The sequence below is a fragment of the Gymnoscopelus microlampas genome (assembly GCF_963454915.1).
Source record: "Gymnoscopelus microlampas genome assembly, chromosome: 18".
Lineage (NCBI taxonomy): Eukaryota > Metazoa > Chordata > Actinopteri > Myctophiformes > Myctophidae > Gymnoscopelus > Gymnoscopelus microlampas.
Genome location: NC_139955.1, coordinates 10,649,012 through 10,676,085, shown reverse-complemented (window position 1 = coordinate 10,676,085; position 27,074 = coordinate 10,649,012). Strand labels below are relative to the sequence as shown.

The 27,074-nt window shown below is 41.4% G+C and overlaps 1 protein-coding gene across 1 annotated transcript in view; it reads left to right on the top strand.

Annotated features, from left to right (window-relative positions):
* Window positions 1-27,074, top strand: part of gpc3 (glypican 3) — a gene marked incomplete at both ends in the record, with an annotated part of 157,861 nt that overhangs the window by 3,572 nt on the left and 127,215 nt on the right. Inside the window, one exon of the mRNA XM_084041661.1 lies at window positions 10,526-10,687. Within this exon, the coding sequence (XP_083897787.1) occupies window positions 10,526-10,687 (162 nt within the window). The remainder of the gene's footprint in view (window positions 1-10,525; window positions 10,688-27,074) is intronic.

The window sequence follows — 27,074 nt, the reverse complement described above, 5'->3', positions numbered from 1 at the left end:
ACTGGTCAACAAAGTATATTTAATAAGCTGTTAAATATTCATTCGTTAAAATGTCATATATGTGTGTGGTGTCTGGTGTTTTTCATGTGCTATTTATATTGCTGGTTGTTGATGAAACTGGAATATGGCAGCAGATACATTGAGACAAATAATTCTTGTTTACTTATGTGTGGGTAACTATGACTGTGGCTCGTCTCTGAAGTCTTTTTATGGATGCGATGATGACTCACAACCGAAAGGACAGAGAACCTTCAGACGGTGGGGGGAAAAAAACATCATATAAACCTGGGAGATCATATTTCATATTTTCAACCTTGTGGGCTTCATGAAAGCTGTTTTTTCTCCACTCATTTATGTCCACTTATGTAAGTTTTGCACAAAAATAACAATATTACCAAAACAACTCCAATAACGGTCGATCGTATTCCCGTGTACACTTTTTCACCATGTAATCAGTACAATGTCAACTCATCCTACAGTATGTTTGCTTCATGAAATAATGAATGATTCAATCAATCAATCAATGCGCCTTTATGATTATTCAGTCTGACGTACTTGATATTTTATTTCTCTCATATTTCTTTCACATAAACGCTACCATCGCTATTCTGGGGTGAACATTCGGGAAAATAGCCCGAATATATTGTCCGGACGGAGATATAGTCCGCTGTGAGATTGGGAGGTCATGGTTCAATCCCCGACGAGTCAATGCCTCTCTTCTTGGCACTGACTCAGCATCTCGGATTGGATTTGGATAAGTCTCTGTGACATACTAGTGTCATGTCCAGGGGTTTACTTCTACATCAAGCTGCCTCACGTTAGAGGAACAGGATATAGGCTCCTGACCTATGGACCACTTGGCTCAGGAACCGTTGGTTCCCAAACAATGCTACTTACTTAAGGCATTGGTTCTCAAAGTGGGGTCCGGGGACCCCCAGGGGTACTTGAGGGGGTTCCAGGGGGTCCCCAGCTAAATGATGGATAGGAACCAAATGGACCCTTATGGGTCTGTAACTGTGAGAGTGTTCACTCTGAGAGTTAAGTTAACATTGATTTTACAATATGAATTGGGGTCCCAGAGGTAGAAATGGCATTAATTGGGGGTCCGTAGCCTAATGCATGTCAAACTGGGGGTTCCTTAAAATTAATATGGTTGAGAATCACTGCTAGACACGTAAAAATCTTCTCTTATGGGGAGTCCCTGGCTTATCTTTTCAAATGGGGGTCCGCGGGCTTATAAGTGTCCATTTGGGGGTCCTTGACATGAAAAAGTTTGAGAACCACTGACTTAAGGAACACTTTGACACATAGACTGGGCGGTCTGGGAACCTTCTGATTAGAAGACGGCCTCTATAGAATTAGAATAAGCTATTGTCACATCACAGGTTTACAGGTGTAGTAGATAAGTACGTATTTTTTTTTTGGTAGAAGCAGGTAGCTCTACCCATTCAGGTGTGTGTATGTGTGCATGTGTGTGCCGTGGGCTATGGGGCATCTGCTTTTGTGTGAGCGACGCGTGTGTGCACGTGTGGGTGCTCACATTTGACAAATATTGAACTGCTTTTGGTATATTTTGATGGCAATAACATTTGTACTTGTACTTTTACTTTTATTTTACTAAATTTGGAATGCAGGACTTTTACTTGTGTGAGTAATTCTATACTGTGGTATTGCTACTTTTACTTAACCACATGAACGCCAGCATGCCTTTTCTGGGGGGAACATTAGCCAAAAATAGCAGATCTAGAAGCTGACTGATGTCACAGCTTGTAAATCTGATCTGCTATTTTTGGCAAAGAGATTTGGTGTAGACGGAAACAAGCAGTCCAAGTAGAGTTGTCACTCAGACTAGAGGGTTTAAGTGCTTCTTCCACCACTGGTTGGCTGCAGGTTGGTGGAGTTGAATTCTAATAGTTGTACACATGTTGCCAAAAGCTACGCTCAACCTGTTGTTTTCTACCTCCAGCATTGTTCTGCTGGGACCCAAGAGTACAGCAAAGAAATGCTGATCTGTGGGAGTCGAGCGTGTGTGTGTGTGTGTGTGTGTGTGTGTGTGTGTGTGTGTGTGTGTGTGTGTGTGTGTGTGTGTGTGTGTGTGTGTGTGTGTGTGTGTGTGTGTGTGTGTGTGTGTGTGTGTGTGTGTGTGTGTGTGTGTGTGTGTGTGAGAGAGAGGGTCCCTGTGGATGCTGTATGCAACTTGTCAAGGTTTCATGGCAAAACATGTAAATACCACACTGTGTGTCAGAGACTGTGGGGGTGGGACCTGGGTCATGTAAGCTTGTGTCAAGGCTTCACATGACAAAACATGGACTACATCAGGTTAGGACATGACAGTTTATTCACTGCGTGTGTTTGTTTGTTTGCAAATGTGTGCGCACAGTACTTTTCGTTTTGATCTTTGTTGTACTGCTTTCGCAATGATAATCAGGGGCGCCGATTTATAACCAGGCATGCACATTTCCAGACCTAGTTACAAAGTGCTTTACAGAGCAGGATAATGGCAATGTCTTGGCCAGGTCTCACTTGCAAAGAGGTTTCATACTGTACCTCAATGTGACTATCCTGGTTAAATAAAGGTTTGTTTTTTCTAGGGGTAGGCATAAAGACAGTTCCCTGAACCACTGTGCAATGCTTGGTCTATCCGGCCTCTTCCAGGTCAATGCAATTACTCTTTTGGCTTGTAAAAGACAAATATCCATGAATGTTCTCTCATTGCGCCTTATTCTGTGTCCAGGTTTGTTACTATACACTGTGCAGAAAAAAATAATGTTAATTTATTTGCCTTAATAATCAAAACTAGTGATCGACCGATTATGGTTCTTCAGTGGCCGATGCCGATATTTAGAGAATAAGGAAGGCCGATGGCAGATCAACAAACAAACAAATCTAGTTATGAACCTGGGTTTAGATACCAGTGCACTTGTTCATGGACATAGAAAGCTGTGATCGGTGTTGTAAACTACAGATAGGCAAAACAAAAAAGAATGGGCCAAAAATAGACTAAAATCGACATTCTCACAGAAGTAGCAGAGTAGCCACCATGAGTTTTTCACAGAATCAATCTGCAAACTTGAACTTGTTGTTTCAATACAGGAGCTTCTGTAGAGGAGAGATGATCATGTATGTATACGGTTTGTGTGTAATGTTCCGTATTGTTTTTTGGATGCCAACGAAAGACCACCAGATGCTGACCTTTCAGTAATTAGTGGTGGGGTCAGGTCGGCATGGCGTCGTGCTGTCCATGGGAGTCATTAGCGGATGTGTTTATGCTGCCAACGCCATGAGAGATTGAACAACATTGAACAACACTCGGGCGCCGGGCGGGCGCGTCTAATGGGCAGATTAATTTGACCCAGAGCGACGGCTTCTTTCTGTCCAATTAAACACTGATCTGGCTTTGGTTTGATTATGCTCCTTTGAAAAAAATATGTTAGTTTACAAGTAGAGCCTCCGTGTTTGTGTGTTGCCTCATTGGTTCATGAAGCCTCCCGACAAACAGAAGATCTATTTCAAGTTCGTGGTTGCAGCTTTCAGAATGTTGTTGCTTCATCAAAACAACTGAAAGTAGAGCAGATTGCAAAAAACTAAAAATACTAAAGTCAGTTGTAATACCCTGCAGCTAGTGATATTAATAATACTATATCTTATGTTAGTTGAAAATGGTGTTATATTTATTCCATTTATGCTTATGGTGTGTGGAAAGTGTCAGTGTGTTCCTCTGCCCTGGAGAGAGAGCCATGGATCCCCACATGCCTTAGTTAGGTGATGGATAATTTATGCTCATAATGAACCGACTTTAACATATTCTATATCTTAACACAAGCTGTTTATTCCCCACTGTCTACATTATTAAAGTTGCATGCTGATAGCTTCCTAATTGGTGCTGAGAAACTGAGAGACACGTTTGTGGGTTTGGAGACTCAGAGCTTGTTAAAGATGCGAGCAGAGGGACAACTCTCTCTCTCTCCCCCCATTCTGTCTCTCGTTCTCTGTCTCTCTCGCTCTGTCTCTGCCTTTCCCTCTCTCTCTCTCTCGCTCGCTCTGTCTCTCACTCTCCCTATCTCTCCTCTCTCCCTCTCTCTCTCTCTCTCTCTGTCGCTCTCCCTCTCATCTCTTTCCTCTCTGTTTCTCTCTCGCTCTGTCTCTCCCTCTCTTTCTCTCCCTCGCTCTGTCTCTCGCGCTCCCTCTCTCTCTCTCCTCTCTCCCACTCAATCCAACTCATCTCTTTCCTCTCTGTTTCTCTCTCCCTCTCTCTGTCCTCCCTCTTTCTGCCCCCCTTCTCTCTCTGTCTGTCTTCTCTCTCTCTCTCTCTCTCTCTCTCTCTCTCTCTCTCTCTCTCTCTCTCTCTCTCTCTCTCTGAACAAGAGAAACAGCAATTCAGGCATTGAATGTGGAGGCTGTGTCAACCGTAGGGCAATCAATGCGTTTGAATCTTGCTTGTTAAAGGCATTTAAGGATCTTGAAAAAGCTATTGTGTGTGTGTCGACCGGCCCGGCCAATAACCACAGAGTATTGACTGAACACACACAGTGATTAGCAGCTATCACCTTGAACCTAAAATGTACACTGAGGAAATTTGCATCTAAATTGCACTTTAGTCCACACTGTGTCTCCATCTGTTTGACCACCAGGACAGCTTTAACAAGACTGGGTCAAAACCCAGTATGGCTGGAGCTTGTATGGCCAACGTGTGAAATGTCGGTCAATTTGTAAGAGGGATAGAGTGACTTTGATGTGGATTCCTGCATAATATCAGTGGTGTAAAAAGTACTAACTTTTTTTTACTGCAATGTAGAAATACTCTGTTACAAGTAAAAGTATTGGTATCAAAATATACTTAAAGTACCAAAGTAAAAGTATTCATTACACAGAATGTCCCATTTCAGAAGTTTTCAAATGTACAAAAATCTTTTGAAAATAGCAGATCTACAAGCTCACAATGCGTCGCATCCCGACACATTGTCCAGTCACATCTTGCGATGTTTGATTAAATAGAAATCTGAAGTAATTGTTGTAACTATTGTAATTGTCTGTTGACTATTCCTGCTCTTTTCATTTGTGTGTTGTTTTTCTAAGAGTCAGTCTGCATGAAGTGTTTTGTCAGAGTGATTGTTATTTTGGGTGATTTAACTTAACTGTGCACTCTCTCTCTCTCTCTCTCATGCCCTTTGGCACATGTAGAGCTGTTTTTTATCTCCTTCCCTTTTTAGCTGTTCCAAATAATGAACGGATGGTTTGCTGCCTTTTCAGCTTTAGTTAACGTTAGTGGAACAAAAATAATTAAAAAAAACTTTCACTGTTCCGTTCAAAGGCTACTTTTAAGGTGAATATTTACTTGCATGTTAGTCAATGCATGAGTTGACGTCATAATACCTTAAATGTCAATATGACAACTTTGTCCATTTCCTGAGTTTGTTGTGTCTCTTGCATAAGTACATACCGCTTTAGTGATGATTGGATCTTCAAGCGCTTAAAAAATCATACTAAATATGAACTGGATTATGTGACTGTAAAGATTCAATATACTCACTTACTAAATAACTCACTATTTACTCAATATTTATAAATCACTAAATAAATGTGGAAGTGCGTTGCTCTGGTTCGCAAACATTGTTATCTTAAATCTAACATACTTTTTTAGCAGCTCTGCATGTCTGTGATTTCAAGACAGTGCTGTATATTTGTTTTGCACTCTAAACTGTAACATCTGATTAGTGTTTATTCAATAAATAGAAGAATGAGGTCCAGGTCAACATTTTAGCTGCTGCTAAACATAGTAAACACCTGTCGCAAGTTGCACATACTATATCTGTGTATGACAGATGGACCATAATAGGGTATAATATACAAATGATTGGAAATTGATAAGGCTTAATCCCCTGAACCCTAGCATCCCTATTCTGGGCATGTTATAATAGGCGAATATGTATAGGTATGTGTGTATACAGTATATAATGTTTATTTTATGCGTAAATGCTTGTTGCTTTGTTGGTGTCCTTTTATGTTTCAACCTCAATGCTATATGACTATATAAAAAATGTGTGAAAGGAAAACAGGCAAACATTGGGCAAAAATAGCAGATCAACAAGCTCACATCACATTGTGTTGGATGCGTTGTGAGCTTGTAGATAGCTAATTTCAGCAAAGAGATTTGTTGTAGAGAGGAAACAAAGTATAAGATTTAAGTGGTTAACCACTTACACCTTTCCTGACGATGCCTTGACCAGCTCCTGGCCTGTCCGTTATTTGGCCAACCGGCAGACCAATGGTGTAACTTTTAATCACTCATTCAAAGACATTCACAGATGTAAAGATGAGTCTTTTCAGACTCTGGACAAAATCTGCATCAATTAACCAATAGACAATAGCAGAAAGGTATCAACTCCATTCAGAATCAGGTGAAACGAAGTGAGCTCAGAGCAAAGCTGTGGTGATGACAAGAAAGGAGGCGAGAAAGACGGAGCAAGAGAAAGAAGGTCTGATTGTAGAGCAAAGAAGGGGAGCATGAGTCTTATTCCCTAGCTGTCCCTCTGTCAGAGAGGCTGCTTTATTTAGAGTGTGTCGTTTTTTTTTTGTTTGCACAACCTCATGGGAAACCATTACTCTGCCCAATCCTTCGCTTATTCCTCAGCGCTCTGAACTTGCCTAATGAAATTCATTCATCATCTGCAAAACGAGCAAACAGGCAGACGAAACTGTCGGTTTTGCAGAAGATAATTGCCAAACTCCTCCCTTCCTTCTCCCCTTTCCCCTTCCACAGACGCTCACCTCTGCTCTGGCCTTATTGACAGCTTAATAATTTTGCCACCGGAGTCTGAAATTAACTTGATTGTATCTGTCAGGAATCCTTTGTAGGTATTGATTTAAGATATTAAGCCTGCCAGTATGCATACAGGAAATGCCCCTGTGACAGTTGTATTAGTATACCTCACTGTCATTACATATCTAAGACCTAAATTACACTTTGTCACGCGATGGTAATGGCATCACTCGCCAAAAATAACAGATGAAAATTGGTTATTTTTGGTAAGTGTCACTGATATAAATGTGGCTTACAGCCTGTTGAGTCCCGAGTAACCAGTGAGTTAATGTGTGTTGTTATTTTACATCTAAAGGTCATTACACACTAGGGGCGTCGCAAATAAGCGATCCGCAAATGTACCAGCGAATGTTCCGCACTAAACATGCATCATACAGGTTGATGCTTTTATTCATGGCGAAAAACCAACCCTGTTGAAAAAAGTGCGTCGCTTTATCGCTGTTTAATATTCAAGTGCGCGACCCTGCCGTGCGACCAAGTATGAATCGCCATATTTTGTTCCATCGACAGCATTCGTGGTTCTTCTGAACGTTCTCCTGCTCATCTGCTACTGTAGCTAAGTGTCTGTTCTCTCCACACTCATCTGCAGTTTTATCACCACCTCCAAGACATAAACCCATGAAGGAAATAACATTTGCTTTTAATTTGACATTAAACCCCCCCCCCCCCCAATTAACTCTAATCTCTGTATATTATTGATTTTTTATTTCTTGACGGCAATTAACCTTTCTGTGGCAGCAGGGCTTCTTAACCGTCTTTCCCATCCTGTTTGTAATAAATTTAGTCTCAATTCAGTACTAATCTTAGTCTCACAGTAGCCAGGCGATTAGTTATTATTATCTAACCTCCGTGGAATAGACCTTTAGTTTTCACAGCAGCTCTATTGGCATAAATAGTTCCTTCACAGGTGTTACCAGTGATATTAATTAAGGTTCTGTTACATTTAGTGTTGCAGAGTCTTTCCTGCATAAAGCAGCACCCTGACTCTGTTTGACCTGAATGGAACACGGCCATTAATTAGTATCATTGGAAAGAAACACCTGTGAAGGAAGTGACACAGTACTATTTGTGACTAACATGGCTGCCGTGGAAAAGGTGTGTTGATGTTACAACGCATCCGCGACACCTTGTGAGCTTGTTGTGAGCTTCTATTTTTGGCGTTCGACATCATAAATTAGGCTTTATGATTCTCAAAATAGGGGTCCCAGGGGTCTTTGATGGGGTTCCAGGGGCTCCCCAATATAAGGAACAGTTTAATTGCATCATTTCACCGGCTACAAGTTAACCCAGTGAGAGAATGTATAAGAATTACTATTCAGATCATTGGGCTCTCTCTATCCACCTACAGTATAGACAGTTGTAGAATAAATTCTGAAAAAAATCTTCTGTTATAGGGATCCTTGGTACAAAAATCTTTTCAAATGGGGTCCATGGCCTAATACATATCAATGTGCGGGTCCTTGACATGAAACTGTTTGAGAACAACTGCTATAGACAGTGGGGCTGACCTCGTCAAACTAGTATTGTCATCTACATTCATCCCCTCTTTCTACCAACCCCTCCCTCCACGTCTTCTCGCTAAGCGGGATGTGACTCACACAGCCTCTTGATATTTGTTTACTTGTGGTTCTGTTTTCCTTCCCATTGAAGCTTCCTGGGTACAGCAGTGACAAGTCCCAAACCTCCACACTGACACATTCCATTCTGGAAGGTTTCTACTGAATATTTCACTTTTACCATCCACACATACTGTAACCTCACCAGGAGATGAGATGAGATGAGATGGGGGGGGGGTCTCAGCTCAGCTGTATTCCTTATTGTGATTTAAGCATCATATTCTTCTGTGTCCTATTTATGTCTGTAACATCTGCTTGCTTTCGGAGCCATGGTGTGGGAATCAGTTTTAAAGCGGCAATCCGTAACTTTCATATCCTACAGTAGCCTACCTGGTGTTTGAACCCGGGTCCCCCACACAAGCGGCGAAAGTTTCTACTGTTGAGCTAATACAGAAAGCCTGTTTGGGGCAGAGGATGAATTGCCTTTTGAGCTTCATGCAATACCACTTGTCAACCAGTAGTGGTCCTCCCCGACCACAGTATCTTACTGTAAATGTCTCACTAGAAGAGCAGGGAGACAAACTACCACAGTCGTGTTATATTGTATTAATTAACATACTCTACCATACAGACTGGTCAAAATAACGTTGTATTCACAGAAAAGAAGCTATGGATTGCAACTTTGTTTTTCTAGTTTGTTAGCAGGTGAATCTTCTATTTGTATGTCTTCTCACATAGAATTCTGACGCTTCATCTGGTATTATTATCCCTAGCATTAACGGTAATGGTGACACATTACTTGATGTATGACTTGTGATTCTTGGTACTGTCCTTCACTTTTATCTTGCAAAGAAAGAAAATCCTGTGTTTGATTTGCTGCTGTTGCTTTGATCGTCCTTGTCCTTGAAGGTACTGAATTCACAAAGTGTAAGCTATATCTCTGCCTCACTTCTACATTTTCCGAAATTGAAATAATACACTTCGCCTACTTTATCTGTAAAAGTATTGTCTTTCCTCTTTGTGCTTAGAAAAAGGTTATGCCAAAAAAATCTAATCATAATCAAAGGACAGTCTTTTGATCACAGAGTCAAGTTGAAAGACTTGACTCAAGTTACAGAGTCCAGTGGAAAAACATCTTTCACTTCATATCACGTCGCACTGTCATCTCGTGAGGCGGGCATAGTGTGTGCGTGCACACACACACGCACGCACACACACACACACACACACACACACACACACACACACACACACACACACACACACACACACACACACACACACACACACACACACACACACACACACACACACACCCAATGATTTGGTGCTCTGTTACTCTTACCGCATGCGGTAGGCTACCTTACCCGATGCTTGATAGCTGTCAGTTTCACGTCAATCAGTGGAGGAGCACTTTCCACACACACACACACACACACACACACACACACACACACACACACACACACACACACACACACACACACACACACACACACACACACACACACACACACACACACACACACACAGAGAGAGAGAGACTTTTTTTCATCCTAGCTCCATCTCTGACTGCTTCACCCGTCCTCTTTGTTGGAATATCACTGTCCATGTTGCGCCACAAGAAACATGTCTGATGTTCGACTCATTTGCTGCATTCACCTCTGTCAAGTCTTGTGACTGCAGTTTCATGTCGTTTTCATGTAGTCCACGGACCCCTAGTGGACTAGTCGTCCATGGCATACTGTAAGGTGATTCATGGGAAAGTGTTTAAGAATGTTTAAAATAAATTGTACCTTCATTATATAAAAAATATATACAGTATATTTAAATTATATTTAATCACCAAATTTCAAACAAATTTGAACTAATAGGCGTATTGTGGGGGGGGGAGCTTCAAATCAAGTTCAGGTGGTGTCACACACCGAAAATAGCGGATCTACAAGCTCACAACGCATTGCAACGCTTTGTGAGATTGTAGATGTGCTATTTTCGTGGAATGTTTTCCCCAGAATAGGTGACGCAATAGGGTTCATGTGGTTATCTTCATTCCTGGTGCTAATCCTGACTTCTTCCTGCTGTCTGTCTGTGTGTCTGTCTGTCTGTCTGTCTGTCTGTCTGTCTGTCTGTCTGTCTGTCTGTCTGTCAGGTACAGACCTGCAGGTGTGTCAAACTAAAGGACCTAGCTGCTGCTCCAGGAAGATGGAGGAGAGGCTCCAGGTGGCGGCCCGCAGCAACATGGAGGCTGGCCTGCAGAGCATCAGCGCTCCGCTCAAACTGCTCATCATCCAGAACGCTGCCATCTTCCAGGGTAGGCAATCAATCACACCAGGACTGTACATCCTTTTTAACCACTTAAACCCCATATGGTTGACGTTGACCGGAGTCCCTCAGGGCTCTATACTAGTGTCTTGACTGTTTTCTGTTATTTTGGGGAAAGCTTTAGCTGAAAATAGCTGTGAGCTTGTCGATGTGCTATTTTCCTGCCAAAGCCTTCCCACAATAAGGAATGCTTCGATTAACGCCCAGCCGATGACAGATTTTTGGGTTCGATCATGCTGATCCTGATTTTGCAGATTTCTTTACCAATATTTTGTCCAAAATCTATTCTAATCGATTTGAAAAACATAACTTGTAGCTTGTCTGCTATTTTTTTAAATGCTTGGAAAACCTTTGAAAACCTTTGAACATTTTTTCTTTTAATGACATGACCAAAATAGGGACGGCAGGTTGAAAGTGGTAAAAAAATAATTGGGACACATCGACTGCATAAATGCCGTAACCGATGTCGTTTGTTGTTTTTTAATAATCAACAATATATTGACCAAACTGATACGTATATATCGGTCTGGCTCCCTAAAATAGTTCCCTTGTCATCACTGAAAACATTTATTTTTTTATCAACTCAAATAGGTCAGTTGAGTTTTTCAAAACGATCAATAATGTCTCATCTTACTTCCTGTATTCTTGTCTAAACCACAGTTCCTCTCAGAATGCTTTTATCCTAGAATTTCAGCCCAAAATTAGACCAATTAAACCAATTATGTTTCCAATCTCAATAAAGGAACAAGATGATCAGCTACCAGTAAATATATTTACATTCTTACAAGAATGTAAATATATTGCATTACAATTGTGGGAAATCATGAAATATTATTGCCATATAAATTGTTCTAGACACCGGTACTGCACGGAGAATGTCAAGGCTCTTATATCAAATCATATCTTTACGAAAGGTACCTGATTGATTCCTACCTTTTTATGAATGGCTCTGTCCTTGAAGGAAAAATTCACATTATTAGTTGCAGGAACATTAAATATTACAGCGAATGTAGTATGATATGTCGTGACAGTCATCCACACACTTCATACGCATGGACACACACGCGCGCGCACACACACACACAATAATAGAGAAACTAAAGAATTACAAGGGGAAATATAGCTGCAAGCAGCAATTAGCGGTTTCGAGAATAATGGCAGACTGGCAGACTGTGACAAGAGTGGCAGACTGGCAGACTGGCAGACTTTGACAGACTGGCAGACTGGCAGACTGGCAGACTTTGACAGAGTGGCAGACTGGCAGACTGTGACAGAGTGGCAGACTGGCAGACTGGCAGACTGTGACAGACTGTGGCAGACTGGCAGACTGGCAGACAGACAGACTGTGGCAGACTGGCAGACTGGCAGACAGACAGACAGACAGTGACAGAGTGGCAGACTGGCAGACTGTGACAGACTGGCAGACTGGCAGACTGTGACAGAGTGGCAGACAGACAAACAGACAGACTGTGACAGAGTGGCAGACTGGCAGACAGACAGACAGTGACAGAGTGGCAGACTGGCAGACTGGCAGACAGACAGACTGTGGCAGACTGGCAGACTGGCAGATAGACAGACAGACAGTGACAGAGTGGCAGACTGGCAGACAGACTGTGACAGAGTGGCAGACTGGCAGACAGACAGACAGTGACAGAGTGGCAGACTGGCAGACAGACAGACAGTGACAGAGTGGCAGACAGGCAGACAGACAGACTGTGACAGAGTGACAGACTGGCAGACAGACAGTGACAGAGTGGCAGACTGGCAGACAGACAGACAGTGACAGAGTGGCAGACAGGCAGACAGACAGACTGTGACAGAGAGAGAGAGAGAGAGAGAGAGAGAGAGAGAGAGAGAGAGAGAGAGAGAGAGAGAGAGAGAGAGAGAGAGAGAGAGAGAGAGAGAGAGAGAGAGAGAGAGAGAGAGAGAGAGAGAGAGAGAGAGAGCGCAAAGTGCACATGTCTGAATTAACAGGGTCATGTTTTGTATAATGCAATTTAAATGTAAACTGTGACGAGTGGGGTTTGAACCGTGGACCTTTGGCACATGAGACTAACACTGTATTGATCAAGCTATTCAATCCACAGCCTTGGTCAGTGAGAAGGGAGAATCCAACAAAACAAAACAAAAGAGGGAATGAAGTACATCATACATTGAAAACGACTACTCTCAATAGGCGTTTCATTTAACAATTGCATGTTTATTCATTGATACAGTCATGTTGTGTGCAATGCAATTGAGTTGAGGTCTGCATGAGGTGAGATTTGAACCGGCGACCCTCTGGTATCAAGACAGATGATTAAGCCATTGGGCCAACAGACCCGAACTGATGAAAAGGGAGTTCACACACATGACACACTTTCACGCAAATTGCTCAGAAATAGTGGATTTAAATGTTTTTCAAACTCCTCAAAATTGCAGACAATCTAAGGGCGGAGTTTACTGGTTAACAATTGCACATGCATTCATTGATACAGTCATGTTGTGTGCAATGCAATTATAATGAATTCTACATGACGTAGGATTCGAACCAGGAACCCTGTGGTTTCAAGGCAGATGATTAAGCCATTGGGCCAACAGACCTGTACTAGTGAAAAGGGAGTTCACACACATGACACACTTTCACGCAAATTGCTCAGAAATCCTTGGTTTAAATGTTTTTCAAACTGCTCAATATATTTCGGAATGGAAACTAGTGGAAAATAGTCGATCTACAAGCTCACAACGCGTTGCTATCTAAAAAGGTGTGAGATTGTAGATCGGCTATTTTCACAAGAAAGTATGTCATACATAAAAAACAATTACTCTCAAAAGCATTTCGTGTTATTGTCTAAACATTGCACATGTCTGAATTAACAGGGTCATGTTTTGTACAATGCAATTTAAATGTGAACTGTAATAAGTGGGATTTGAACCAGGGACCTTCGGCACATGAGACTCACACTCTACCGGTGGAGCTATCCAATACACAGCCTTAGACAGTGAAAAGGGAGAATCCAACAAAACAAAACAAAAGCGCGAATGAAGTACGTCTTACATTGAAAATAACTACTTTCAAGTATGCATTTCTCGTCATCTTTAACAATTGCACATGTATTCATTGATATAGTCATGTTGTGTGCAATGCAATTATAATTAAGTCTACCTGAGGTGGGATTCGAACCGGCTACCCTATGGTTTCAAGGCAGATGATTAAGCGATCAAGCTATTGAACCAACACACCTGAACCTGTGAAAAAGGGCCTCAAACATGTATTTGACACAGTTTCATGCAAATTGCTCAGAAATCCTGGATTTAAATGTTTTTCAAACTGCTCAAAATTGCAGACAATCTAAGGGCAGAGCTTACTGGTCAAAGTGATACATGTGTTCCTCATGAGTCAAGGCACATGTGTAAGCAGGTTTAACGGCTGTCGGCCAAACGAGGCATGACTTTTGCCTGTTTAAAGTTTGCATTTTCAAAAAATTGCTATAGCGCCCCCCTTTGACCAATTGGAGTAAGATTGGTTTCAGTGATACTTGGAAGGACCCTCTACAATATTGCAAAGTGTCAAACAAATGTGAGTCTGCATGTATGTGTTAGGGGCAGATGAAAAATTAAAATAAAGCTGCAATTTTCATTGGCTTATAAAAGCTTAACGTTTTCACTTATGGAAAATCCGCTTGGTTACGTCTGTCGGCATTGGTCCAAAGTTCATGTGTATACAGTTTCGTACAGATTGCTCATAAATCCCAGGAGGAGTAGGATTTTTACTGCTTTTTACTGCTTTTCATAGAATTCGAAATGGTGGGAGATCTAAAGGTCAGAGGTCAAAAGTCAAACAGTGAAAGTTGTTAGGCATGAGGAGACGCATGTGTGTATCGAAGTTTCATGGCTGTAGGTCGAACAGGGCATGAGCTGTGCCTGTTCAAAGTTGGCATTTTCAATTGAGTGCTACAGCGCCACCCTTTGGCCAATGGTTGTGAGTTTCGGGTTTTCGCCGTTTGGCATAGCCCTCTACCATATTGCCGAATTTCATAAGAAGTGACCAGGCGGTTAGGCCAGAACTGGCAAAAACGGCGGAAGAATAATAATGAAAGTGTAGAGATGTAATAGGGTTCGAAGCCTGATAGGCTCTCGAAACCTAATGAAGTACATCATACATTGAAAACAAGTACTCTCAATAAGCGTTTCATTTAACAATTGCATGTTTATTCATTGATACAGTCATGTTGTGTGTAATGCAATTGAGTTGAGGTCTGCATGAGGTGAGATTTGAACCGGCGACGCTCTGGTATCAAGGCAGATGATTAAGCCATTGGGCCAACAGACCCGAACTGATGAAAAGGGAGTTCACACACATGACACACTTTCACGCAAATTGCTCAGAAATACTGGATTTAAATGTTTTTCAAACTGCTCAAAATTGCAGACAATCTAAGGGCGGAGTTTACTGGTTAACAATTGCACATGCATTCATTGATACAGTCATGTTGTGTGCAATGCAATTATAATGAATTCTACATGACGTGGGATTCGAACCAGGAACCCTGTGGTTTCAAGGCAGATGATTAAGCCATTGGGCCAACAGACCTGTACTAGTGAAAAGGGAGTTCACACACATGACACACTTTCACGCAAATTGCTCAGAAATCCTTGGTTTAAATGTTTTTCAAACTGCTCAATATATTTCGGAATGGAAACTAGTGGAAAATAGTCGATCTACAAGCTCACAACGCGTTGCTATCTAAAAAGGTGTGAGATTGTAGATCGGCTATTTTCACAAGAAAGTATGTCATACATAAAAAAAACTACTCTCAAAAGCATTTCGTGTTATTGTCTAAACATTGCACTTGTCTGAATTAACAGGGTCATGTTTTGTACAATGCAATTTAAATGTGAACTGTAATAAGTGGGATTCGAACCAGGGACCTTCGGCACATGAGACTCACACTCTACTGGTGGAGCTATCCAATACACAGCCTTAGACAGTGAAAAGGGAGAATCCAACAAAACAAAACAAAAGCGCGAATGAAGTACGTCATACATTGAAAAGAACTACTTTCAAGTATGCATTTCTCGTCATCTTTAACAATTGCACATGTATTCATTGGTATAGTCATGTTGTGTGCAATGCAATTATAATTAAGTCTACCTGAGGTGGGATTCGAACCGGCTACCCTATGGTTTCAAGGCAGATGATTAAGCGATCAAGCTATTGAACCAACACACCTGAACCTGTGAAAAAGGGCCTCAAACATGTATTTGACACAGTTTCATGCAAATTGCTCAGAAATCCTGGATTTAAATGTTTTTCAAACTGCTCAAAATTGCAGACAATCTAAGGGCAGAGCTTACTGGTCAAAGTGATACATGTGTTCCTCATGAGTCAAGGCACATGTGTAAGCAGGTTTAACGGCTGTCGGCCAAACGAGGCATGACTTTTGCCTGTTTAAAGTTTGCATTTTCAAAAAATTGCTATAGCGCCCCCCTTTGACCAATTGGAGTAAGATTGGTTTCAGTGATACTTGGAAGGACCCTCTACAATATTGCAAAGTGTCAAACAAATGTGAGTCTGCATGTATGTGTTAGGGGCAGATGAATAATTTAAAAAAAGCTGCAATTTTCATTGGCTTATAAAAGCTTAACGTTTTCACTTATGGAAAATCCGCTAAGTTACGTTTGTCGGCATTGGTCCAAAGTTCATGTGTATACAGTTTCGTACAGATTGCTCATAAATCCCAGGAGAAGTGATTTTTTTACTGCTTTTTACTGCTTTTCATAGAATTCGAAATGGTGGGAGATCTAAAGGTCAGAGGTCAAAAGTCAAACAGTGAAAGTTGTTAGGCATGAGGAGACGCATGTGTGTATCGAAGTTTCATGGCTGTAGGTCGAACAGGGCATGAGCTGTACCTGTTCAAAGTTGGCATATTTCAATTGAGTGCTACAGCGCCACCCTTTGGCCAATGGTTGTGAGTTTCGGGTTTTCGCCGTTTGGCATAGCCCTCTACCATATTGCCGAATTTCATAAGAAGTGACCAGGCGGTTAGGCCAGAACTGGCAAAAACGGCGGAAGAATAATAATGAAAGTGTAGAGATGTAATAGGGTTCGAAGCCTGATAGGCTCTCGAAACCTAATAAACGGTGGATGTTACGACCTTGAAGGAGTCTGTGAAACGTGGACTAAAATGAAAGAAAAAAACTACAAACAAAGTCTTTCTTGTATCGGTGTGTCCTGAGAGATGCTTTCAATATCCAATGTGTCTCATTTCCATTCCTCATTTTCATTTTTCCTTCATATCCAAGGGGACATTTAGTCTCCAGGCGGTGAACAGGTATATAATATACCCGCAAGGCTTTCTTCTAAACGGTCACTATTTGAACCACTGTTTTTTTTAAAGTTTAAAAGAAAAAGTTGTTCTTCATATTTTGGATTGAGCTCTAGTGCAGAAGCTCCAACTTGTGCAGAACACAGCGTCTGTATTCACTGTCTGGTGGCTTCCACTTGAAGTGAGAAGTACACTACGGCCCCACAGGACCAAACTTTCCAGCGGGTACACTCACGGGTCGCCAGACACAACACCGCACCCTGACATGCCAATTAAAAACTCCAAGTTTTAAGGGGGACCGAGGGGTTCGCTTCACTCAATTGTTGTTGCCACTGCGGCTTGGCTGCACATTCCTAGAAGAGCTTCAATGCTAATTGCTTTAGCATTGGGCTTCGGAGACCTGCTGTTCAAAGCCCTTTAACATCCTCCTGGTCTTATCTCTCCCTACGTCTCCCTCTTTCTCTGCATCTCTCTCTCTGTCTCTCTCTCTTTCTCCGCTTCTCTCTCTCTGTCGCTCTCTGTCTCTCTCCCTCGTTCTGCTTTTCTATTTCTCCCTTCTCTCGGGAGTTGAGTGAATGTCTTGTTTGCAATCTTCTTTTCTTTCTCCATCTCTTTATTACTTTAGTAGGCTACTCAGGCTACTTGAGATCAAAGGCCTCTCTCTCTCTCTCTCTCTCTCTCTCTCTCTCTCTCTCTCTCTCTCTTTCTCTCTCTCTTTCTCTCTCTCTCTCTCTCTCTACCTGTACTGCTCCACTCTCTCAAGCCTCAGATTATTAGGGGTTTTCACCCTTTTGAAGTTAACTTTGCAAAAAACAAAAAAAAGAGAAAGAAGAGAAAGAATAATGATTCTCTCCCTTCTATTTATTTATTTATTTTTTACATGATGGGTTGTTTTTCATTAGGTGGTTCTTTGAGATCGATACCAGGAAATAGGTGAGGAATTAGGAATTCTTAATGATCCGTGGCGCTAGCAGGGGATGTATCAAATGCCATTTGACAATCTAATGATCCTTGACTCTGAGCTCTTTACAGTAAAACATCATAGAAATATCTAATGAATAAGACACAACATACAGACTAGCGGATTTCATTTGGATTCACATTAGCTGGATCATAACACTCCGCACCCTCTCCCTCAGTGATTGGATGGCCCCGCTGTTGTCAATTTAGGTTGAAAATGAGAATCTATCAACCTGTGCTGCATGAACCTGCAGTGGTGGAAGAAGTATTCCATTTATTATGGGGCCAGGCTTCCAGCATGGACCCATATTGTTATTCGCATTATTCCATTTCTTCTTCTTCTTCTTCTTCTTCTTCTTCTTCTTCTTCTGCCACTTTTGGCAGTTCTGGCTGAACCGTGCAGTCGCTTTTTATGAAACTCGGCCATATGATAGATGGTCATGAAAAACGATCAAAAAATAAATCTCACAATCTTTCGTCAAAAGGTGGCGCTATAGCACTCAGTTGAAAATGACAACTTTGAACAGGTACAACTCATGCCCTGTTTCACCTACAGCCATGAAACTTCGATGCACACATGCGTCTCCTCATGCTGAACAACTTTCACACTCTCACTTTTGACCTCTGACCTTTAGATCTCCCCCCATTTTGAATTATATGAAAAACAGTTAAAACCTATCTCCTCCTGGGATTTTTGAGTAATCTGCACGAAACTTTTTACACATGAACTTTGGACCTATACCAAAAAACGTTTGCAAAATATCTTCCATAAGTGAAAAAATGAAGCTTTAATGAGCCAATGAATATTGCAGTTTTATGACAATTATTCATCTGCCCCTAACACATAAATGCAGACTTACCATTCTTTGAAACTTTGCAGAAATGTAAAGGGCCATTCCAAATATCACTGAAACCAATCTTACTCCAATTGGTCAAACGGGGGCGCTATAGCAATTTTTTGAAAATTGAAACTTTAAACAGGCAAAAGTCATGCCTCGTTTGGCCGACAGCCATTAGACCTGCTTACACATGTGCCTTGACTAATGAGGAACACATCTATCACGTTGACCAGTAAGCACCGCCCTTAGATTGTCCGCAATCTTGAGCAGTTTGAAAAACACTTAAACCCAGGATTTTTCAGCTATTTGCGTGAAACTGTATGATCTGCGTGATCTCCTTTTTCACAGGTTCTTGTCTGTTGGTGGCTTCTCGCTTAAATGTGTGCCCCACAACCTGAAGGTCACCAGTTCAAGCCTCACTTGGTGCAGACTTCATCTAAGTTGCATTTCACACAACATGACTATCAATGAATACATCTGCAATTGTTAAAGATAACATGAAATACTTAATTGAGTGTTTTTTACATACAGCTGATCTACAATCTCACAACTTTTCAGATAGCAATGAGAGTATCTTTTTTCAATGTATAACATACTTCATTGTGAAAATAGCCAATGTACAATCTGACAACTTTTAATGGTTTGTGAGCTTGTAGATCGGCTACTTTCACTAATTTTGGTTCTGAGGAGATGTACAATTTCTTCATTGGTAAATGGTTTGTGAACGAGTGATCTTAGTGTTAGTGAAACAGGGGCTTGGGTCATGACAGAAGGCAAGAGTTTGTGATCCTCAACAGACAATATCAGCCTGGACAAAGATATAGCACTATAGGTAGTGTTGCAGCTACCTAAGAGTGTTTCATGACTGTAAGGTTGCCGGTTCAAGCCTCACTTGATGCAGACTCATTTAAGTTGAAATGCAAAAAACATGACTCAATCTATTCCGTTTCCATGGTGCTCTCTCTCTCTCTTCAATCTATTCCATTTCCATGTCTTTCTCTTCAATCTATTCCGTTTCCATGTCTCTGTCTCTTCAATCTATTCCATTTGTCTCTCTCTATGTCTCTTCAATCTATTCCGTATCTATCTATCTCTCTATCTCTCTCTCTCTCTCTCTCTCTCTCTCTCTGAGGGGTGGCCATAGCTGAGTGGTTAGTGAGCCCGCCTAGGGAGCCAGAGACTCTGCTTGCCCCAGGTACGATTCCAAGCCAGGTCAGCAAATGTGTCGATGAAATGAAATTTGTCCCTGAGCAAGACTCTTAACCCCTAATTGCTCACAGGCACTCATTGGAAACAAGACCGCAAGGACTTTCATGAACTGACCTGTTAAAGGAATTATCATTTCTCTTTCTCTCTCCTGGCCCCATATTATCGCTGCTTGCAGCTATATTTTTTCTTACTTTTTACTCTGTAAGTAATTACTTACAGAGTAAAAAGTAAGAAAAATTAAAAGGCCTGTATTCCAATTTTTTGTCCAAAAGTATTGACATCAATATACTCTCAACCTTTACTGGAAAACTCTTGAAAATCTCAAAAATGTTCATGGTCAGATGGGTGGTACAGTATGTTTATTTTAATGATAAACAAATCGATTGTGTTCCGGCTTGGATTAATGGAACTTATGAACAGATATTTATTAAGAAAACATATTTTTGTAAAGATTTTAAAGAAGAAATACCATGATATATGTATTTTTTTACATAATTTATTATATTAATGTTATATTATCAATCAAAACATAGTGTTTTGCCGATTATTTGGGGCTTCACTTGCAATAAATATTCTTGCAGTATTCACTGTCAGGTTGAGAATTACTGACTTACAGCACTCACTATGCAGAATGCAACGTTCCTACTGTACGTTCCTAACCAGTGGCACCATATGCCATCGGGACGGCGCTATACTGTACCCGCGCTTGGACACAAAGATCATTTAACCCATTAAGACCGGGAAAGCATCTGTATTTTTAGATTTTAACCAGTTTAACCATTAGTTTGTACTTTGGTTATTTTCTCAAAAATGTTGGAAAATGTGTGCAAAACTTTGAATATACCGGTATATTTTTAAAGCAAACATTTGTTACTCAAATCTTTGCTTCTGGGGATTCTACAAATGTCTTCTAAATCCTAACAGTGTAAAAAAACCTTTTCATGTCAAGGACCACCCACAATGATATGTATCATCACCCCCCCCCCCCCCCCCCATCTCAAAATATTTTGTTCCAGGAACCCCCAGAAACAAAGATTTGAGTTAAAAATGTATATACAGTATAAATGTTCAGAGATTGCACAAATGTTCTCGATTTTTCAAAAATAGCAGATCTACAAGCTCATAGTGCGGCACTCGGTTCCCAGATTGAATGGGTTAAACAAACATTTCAGTGACGTCTCTGCTTATCCATGACTAATAGCCTACTTTTTCTGCAAGGGATGTGTAGTGTGTACTGTAAGTGTATTGTTGTGTTGTCTATGTATTTTTGTGTGTTTGCTATGTCTTGATGACATAGCCACTTTACTTGAGGGTTACATACAGCTTTTCTTGTACTTCACTACATCTAAGAGGCAAATGTTTTTTCTCCACTACAATTATTTGAAAGCCTTAGTTACAAGTTACTTTGTAGATTTAGAAAAAAACATACATTTGCCTATTAAGCCCTATTTTGTCTCTTTTGAAATTAGCCGACCTACAATCTCACAAGCTCACACATGCGTTGTGAGCCTTGTAACAGTGTATTCCAACATTGTGGTATTGCCACTTTTACGTAAGTAAAACAAAATCGCGGTACTTCCTCCACCCCTGCACTGGGACGCCCAGCATGACCCTGTGCTGGATGCCCATCATGAAATGTAATCTGTGGAAATGAGAAGCTGATCATGGGCATGCTGTGAATTTAATTTCCCAAATTATGAAGCTCATAGTGTACATCAGTGTGAGCGGTGCAGTGGCGCGAGGCTAATATGATATGTTGTTATGAAGTGTTTTGACTGAACACCGAAGGCACAAACAGATGCTGAACCAGAGAAGCACATTAAAAAGCTCATCAGTTTACTGTGGCTCTGTTCAATAAGATGCATTATGCTTCTAATGTTGAAGATGAAGAATATATACTGTGTGTGTGTGTGTGTGTGTGTGTGTGTGTGTGTGTGTGTGTGTGTGTGTGTGTGTGTGTGTGTGTGTGTGTGTGTGTGTGTGTGTGTGTGTGTGTGTGTGTGTGTGTGTGTGTGTGTGTGTGTGCGCGCATGTGTGCGTATTTATATATATATATATATCTCACTTGTAACCCCCTCCCCAACACACACACACACACACACACACACACACACACACACACACACACACACACACACACACACACACACACACACACACACACACACACACACACACACACACACACACACACACACACACACACACACACACACACACACACACACACAGAGAGAGACCATTTCCCTGTCAGTCTCTACAGTACCCCTGCTCAATGCAGCTGAACCCCATTAAAAATAATCTTGGGGAGAAAACATATAATCAGTGGATATGTTATGGAACGGGTGTGTCCATCTGTATGATTGACAGCTCTAATACCTGTCGGTTCCCGTGGTGACGTGAGGCTTCAAAGCAGCAGTGACGTTTTGAGAACAGAACGCGGTCAATGTTGGACCAATTACACCAGTGGAGGGAAACTTTTAACCGTTGTCGGCTAGCGCCGGGGCCAGATCACAGGGCCTTGTTTGTTTGGAGGTAGTTTACATTTTAAACATGTTGCACAGAATCATAACTTGCTTTCATCCACTGTCTGCCTGCATATTCTCAATGACTAGCATCCTGTAACTTTAACCTAGCCAACTCCCACATGTAACATCACAGTTATAACAAACAACAATAATTTTAAAAACTTCAAAAATGTTTTTTTTGTTTACAATAAATTATCAAGAAGTTCCACATTATCTTGACAATACAATGTGCTGGTTGTTGCAGTGCTTTCACATCGGGTGTGACACGTATATAATTTTTGACCAATGTGATTCAATATTAATATTTGCCTGTTTGCCAGAGAAGCTTTCAGCTTACAGAAAGAAACAGAAAATACACAGGCAAGACATCCTCTCACCTTTTAACAACATCGGATGATCTAGAGGAGCAATGTCAACTCCATAGATAAATAAAAAACTGAGAAAGTGCCAAAATTGTGACGCTATCTCTTTGAGTGTTCTATTGAAACATTTTAGAGAGTTTTGTTTTGTATGTGTTGTTGTTTGGGTTGTTACATTGTTTGTGCAAAACCTAAACTGTAGCAGAGTGGAGCTGCAGGCACATTTCTGCTAACTGGTTGTTGTACAGACGCCTGTGTAGAACAACGGCCCACAAATGAGCCTCTTTTAGCTGCAGTGCACAAACCCTGGAGAGATCCCACTACCTCTCTGTCTCCTCAGCTTCATCACGCACCATTGCTTTGCTCCACCCTGGTGAGAAACCTTCTGGCACCCTAAGGATCAGCCGCAGCCCAGAGGGGAGTCACACACACATCAAACTAGAGCATCCATTTAATAAACATGAGAGGACTGGACTGCCTTGGATTGCTTATAAAGTAGGAGTTTTAAAAGGAATATGTGGGGAAGTGAGTTATGAGAGGCTATCTGGGAGTCTGTGTGATAGCTACTTACTTCTTGCCTCTGAAGAAAGTGGGCCAGCCAGCCTAGTAGCCCTGAAATGACTCATTGAGTCCATTGAACGTTGGCACAGTAGGGTGCTGAGACCCAAGTCTGAGGTGGACTACTTTCAGGCTCCATGAAGAATATTGTTGCTGTCAGGTGGAAGCGTAATGTCCAAAACCTTTTGACTTTTCAAGAAAAAAACGAACGAAAAAATCTGTGCTCTGAATCCAATTGAGTTATAATTTAGTCGGTAAATATTTCTCATTGATTAAATGTTTTTTTCTTTTTCTTTTTAAAGATTTAGTTTTGGCTTTTTTTGGCCTTTATTGATAGTAGCCTATATAGTAGATTGACAGGAAATGGGGAAAGAGAGACGGGGAGTGACACAAGCAAAGGTTGTCGGCCATTGATTAAATAATTATAAAACCCACAAACAGACAAAAATGTCCAAAGTAGCGGAAATATCCGATCTATGATATTATAGATCGGCTATTTTTGTAAATTTTGCTTGCATGACACTATTGTACGATGAAGTTTGGCATTAATAAATAAAAAAAACATAAAAAGTTTAAACAGTTACAATATCTGTGCAAGGCTTCACTCTTTGCGGCAAGGCTCCACTTTACTCTCAGTGCTCAGTAAATGACGGGGAGATCGGAAAAAGCTTGGTGGACGCTCATATCTTTCTAATCAAACTAAACTAAACAAACACGCAGAATTTCTGTCAGGGCGCTCGGCCTGCAGCCGAAACCATGGGAGGAGAAAACACGGAGAATTTAACCGTTCTCCAAATCAAGAGCACGAATAAATCTACTGTTGTGTCCTTGAGTTTCTCATACCTCGTTCCTAGCGGGCTAACAAATTAGCATCTAATTAGCAGTCAAAAAAAAAAAGAAGCCTTCCTTCCTTCCTTCTCGATGGGTTTTAATTACCCTGAGTGTATAAGGAATCAGACCAGCAGACCCCCCCGTGGCCCGCGTGGAGGCGGAGGCGGTTTGACCTTGAGAAAAGACTTCGCCCTCGTTTGTCTTCCAATAGTGCTGAATGGACATTTGCCGTGGCAGTGGCCCAAATGAGATGAGGCAGGAGGCCTCCTCGATGCGATGATGCCGGACCTGGCAGGACGTTCCGTCCAGCAAAGCCGATAATCAAAGTCAGAGCTCGCTGCTCTAAACATCCAGGCCTCGTCTCTCGCTCGTTAGCCATCCGCTCAATCTTAAGTGCTCCAGGCGTCTGTCCTGACCGGACCTCCAACCAACCACCACCACCCCCGCCTGCCTTGATCTCCACTAGCACTGTTTCTCAACCAGTGGTCCACAGACTACAGGTGGTCCATGGGAAAACGTTTTATAATGTTAAAATATACCGTCTATATTGTTTCGTTAAATGTATCAGAAATGTTTTCACATCGTATTTCATAACTCTATCAAATGAAATACCCCCACACTATTAGGTGTAGTGTGGGGGTAAAAAAGCTTGAAATAATCATAGTCAAACGGACCTGAGTTGCACGGTACTTCATTATGCATCAAATCTCTGCGGCCGATCTACTGTACAAGCTCACAACGTGTCATGTTGCGAAGCATTGTGAGCTTGTAGGTCTCCTATAAGTGGTTAATGGTTTGATATACTCAGTTACGCACAGTTTTGTGTACTGAAATAGCAGATCTACAAGCTCACAACACGGCATAGCGCAACACAAAGTAAAAATCCAACTTCAAGTTCAATGTGAAGTATTAAAAGAAATAATTAAAATAGAAATAACTGTGATATGGCTTCTTGTATACAAAGCATATATTGTTGTGGGGAGGAGGGGGTTGGCTGACCCAATAACTCAGACCAATAGTGGTTTACCATCCCGCTGTGAGATGTCTCAAGATGTTTACTCACTTGCCTGAGGCTAATCTAATAACTTAATGACGGGTAGAGGCATTGTGCTGTGGGGGCCTTCCTTCGTGCGTCGTTTAGCAGGGAAGATGGGAGATGCCAGGGCCGTTACCACGTCTTTCTCCATCAAGTTGTAATTAGGTTTGAATTTAATCGCTGTGTTTTATTATTATGCCTCACTTATTAGTTTTGGTCGTAATGAGATTTTCAGGTCTTCCTGAACAGTGCTGGCTCTGCAAACTGTGGTGCAGAATGAGTGTAATGTGAGGAGTGCTCCGTCTTCGCTTGGTTCTGTGGTCTCTGGCGCTGGCCCGAAAAGTTAGTGTGTGTCTTTGAACTGCGGTGCCGGAATGTGTCGCCGGTTTGTGAGCCCTAAAAAGGTGACCCTTTTCACCTAAAAGTGAAAAAGTTTCAACAGCTCATTTCCTATACGACCGCTAAAAAGGCCCTACAGTATATGGTACTATTTGAGATACATAAATGTGGGTTCTTAGAGAATAAATGCTTTTCGAGAAACTTTCTAGAGACCAAATATAGAATGTATAGCTTCGCCCTAGCCTCCCACACACACACGCGCGTGCGCACACACACACACGGGTGCGCACACACACACACACGTGCGTGCACACACACACACACACACACACACACACACACACACACACACACACACACACACACACACACACACACACACACACACACACACACACACACACACACACCATGTATTACAAATTAGATTATAAAAAGAGGAAAGCTCATGTTCTTAAGTTAGTGCGCTTAAAACGTATTAATGCTAAAGCTTATCTACAAAGTTTAAATATTAAGGTTCCAGCAGTACAAATTAGATGTTCGCATATGTGCCAAAGCATTACCCTTCTGTTTGGATTGTGGATTGATTAACAGATGGAATTAATCAGTGGATTGTTTATTGTTTATTGTTTATTACGGATCCCCATTAGTCCTCACCACAGTGAAGACTACTCTTCCTGGGGTCCAAACATTTACACTTCACAATCCAATTAAAACATAATACAATGGAATTCTACAATTACATAGTTAAAACAAAACAAAACAAAACAAAACAAAAATGATTGAAGATTTCGGTCTTCACAAATTCTATAAATTATTACATAGTATATTACTTTTACAAATCAAGAATTTACAAACATTTTTTTTAATATCCAATTACTCATAGTTCAGACATTAAACAAGCTAACTAAACCTAACTATTTTACTAACCACGGCTTCCTTCAATTTCTTTTTGAAGCTTGATTTATTGTCTATCCTTATTAGCCCATTCCAATGTGTCCCTGCTCTATACATTACCGTTCTCTTAAGCGCATTAGTTCTTGGTATTAAAGGCGGAGTAAAGTGACCACCCATAGCCTGTCTGGTGGCATAGCCATGTCTAGTATTGGTGGGTTGTATCTGTAACAACAAATGTGCAGGTTTACCAGTATGACAGATGTTAAACAGAAATGTCACAAGGTTACAAGCCAACCGGGGAACCTCCCCCCTGTCAGGCGATAAGGAGCGGCCTGCTCACGCCTCATGCATTGCAGGAAGCATGAGCTCAGTTTGGGACCCTCCCCAGGCTGGCAGAGGGAGAGTAGCGCCCAGGATTATAAGCTTAGGCATTTGTCACTGGGTGAAAAATGGGCTACAAAATCGTGGGATCATTTATTTGGGGAAAATATTTTTTTATCCCGCCCCCACAA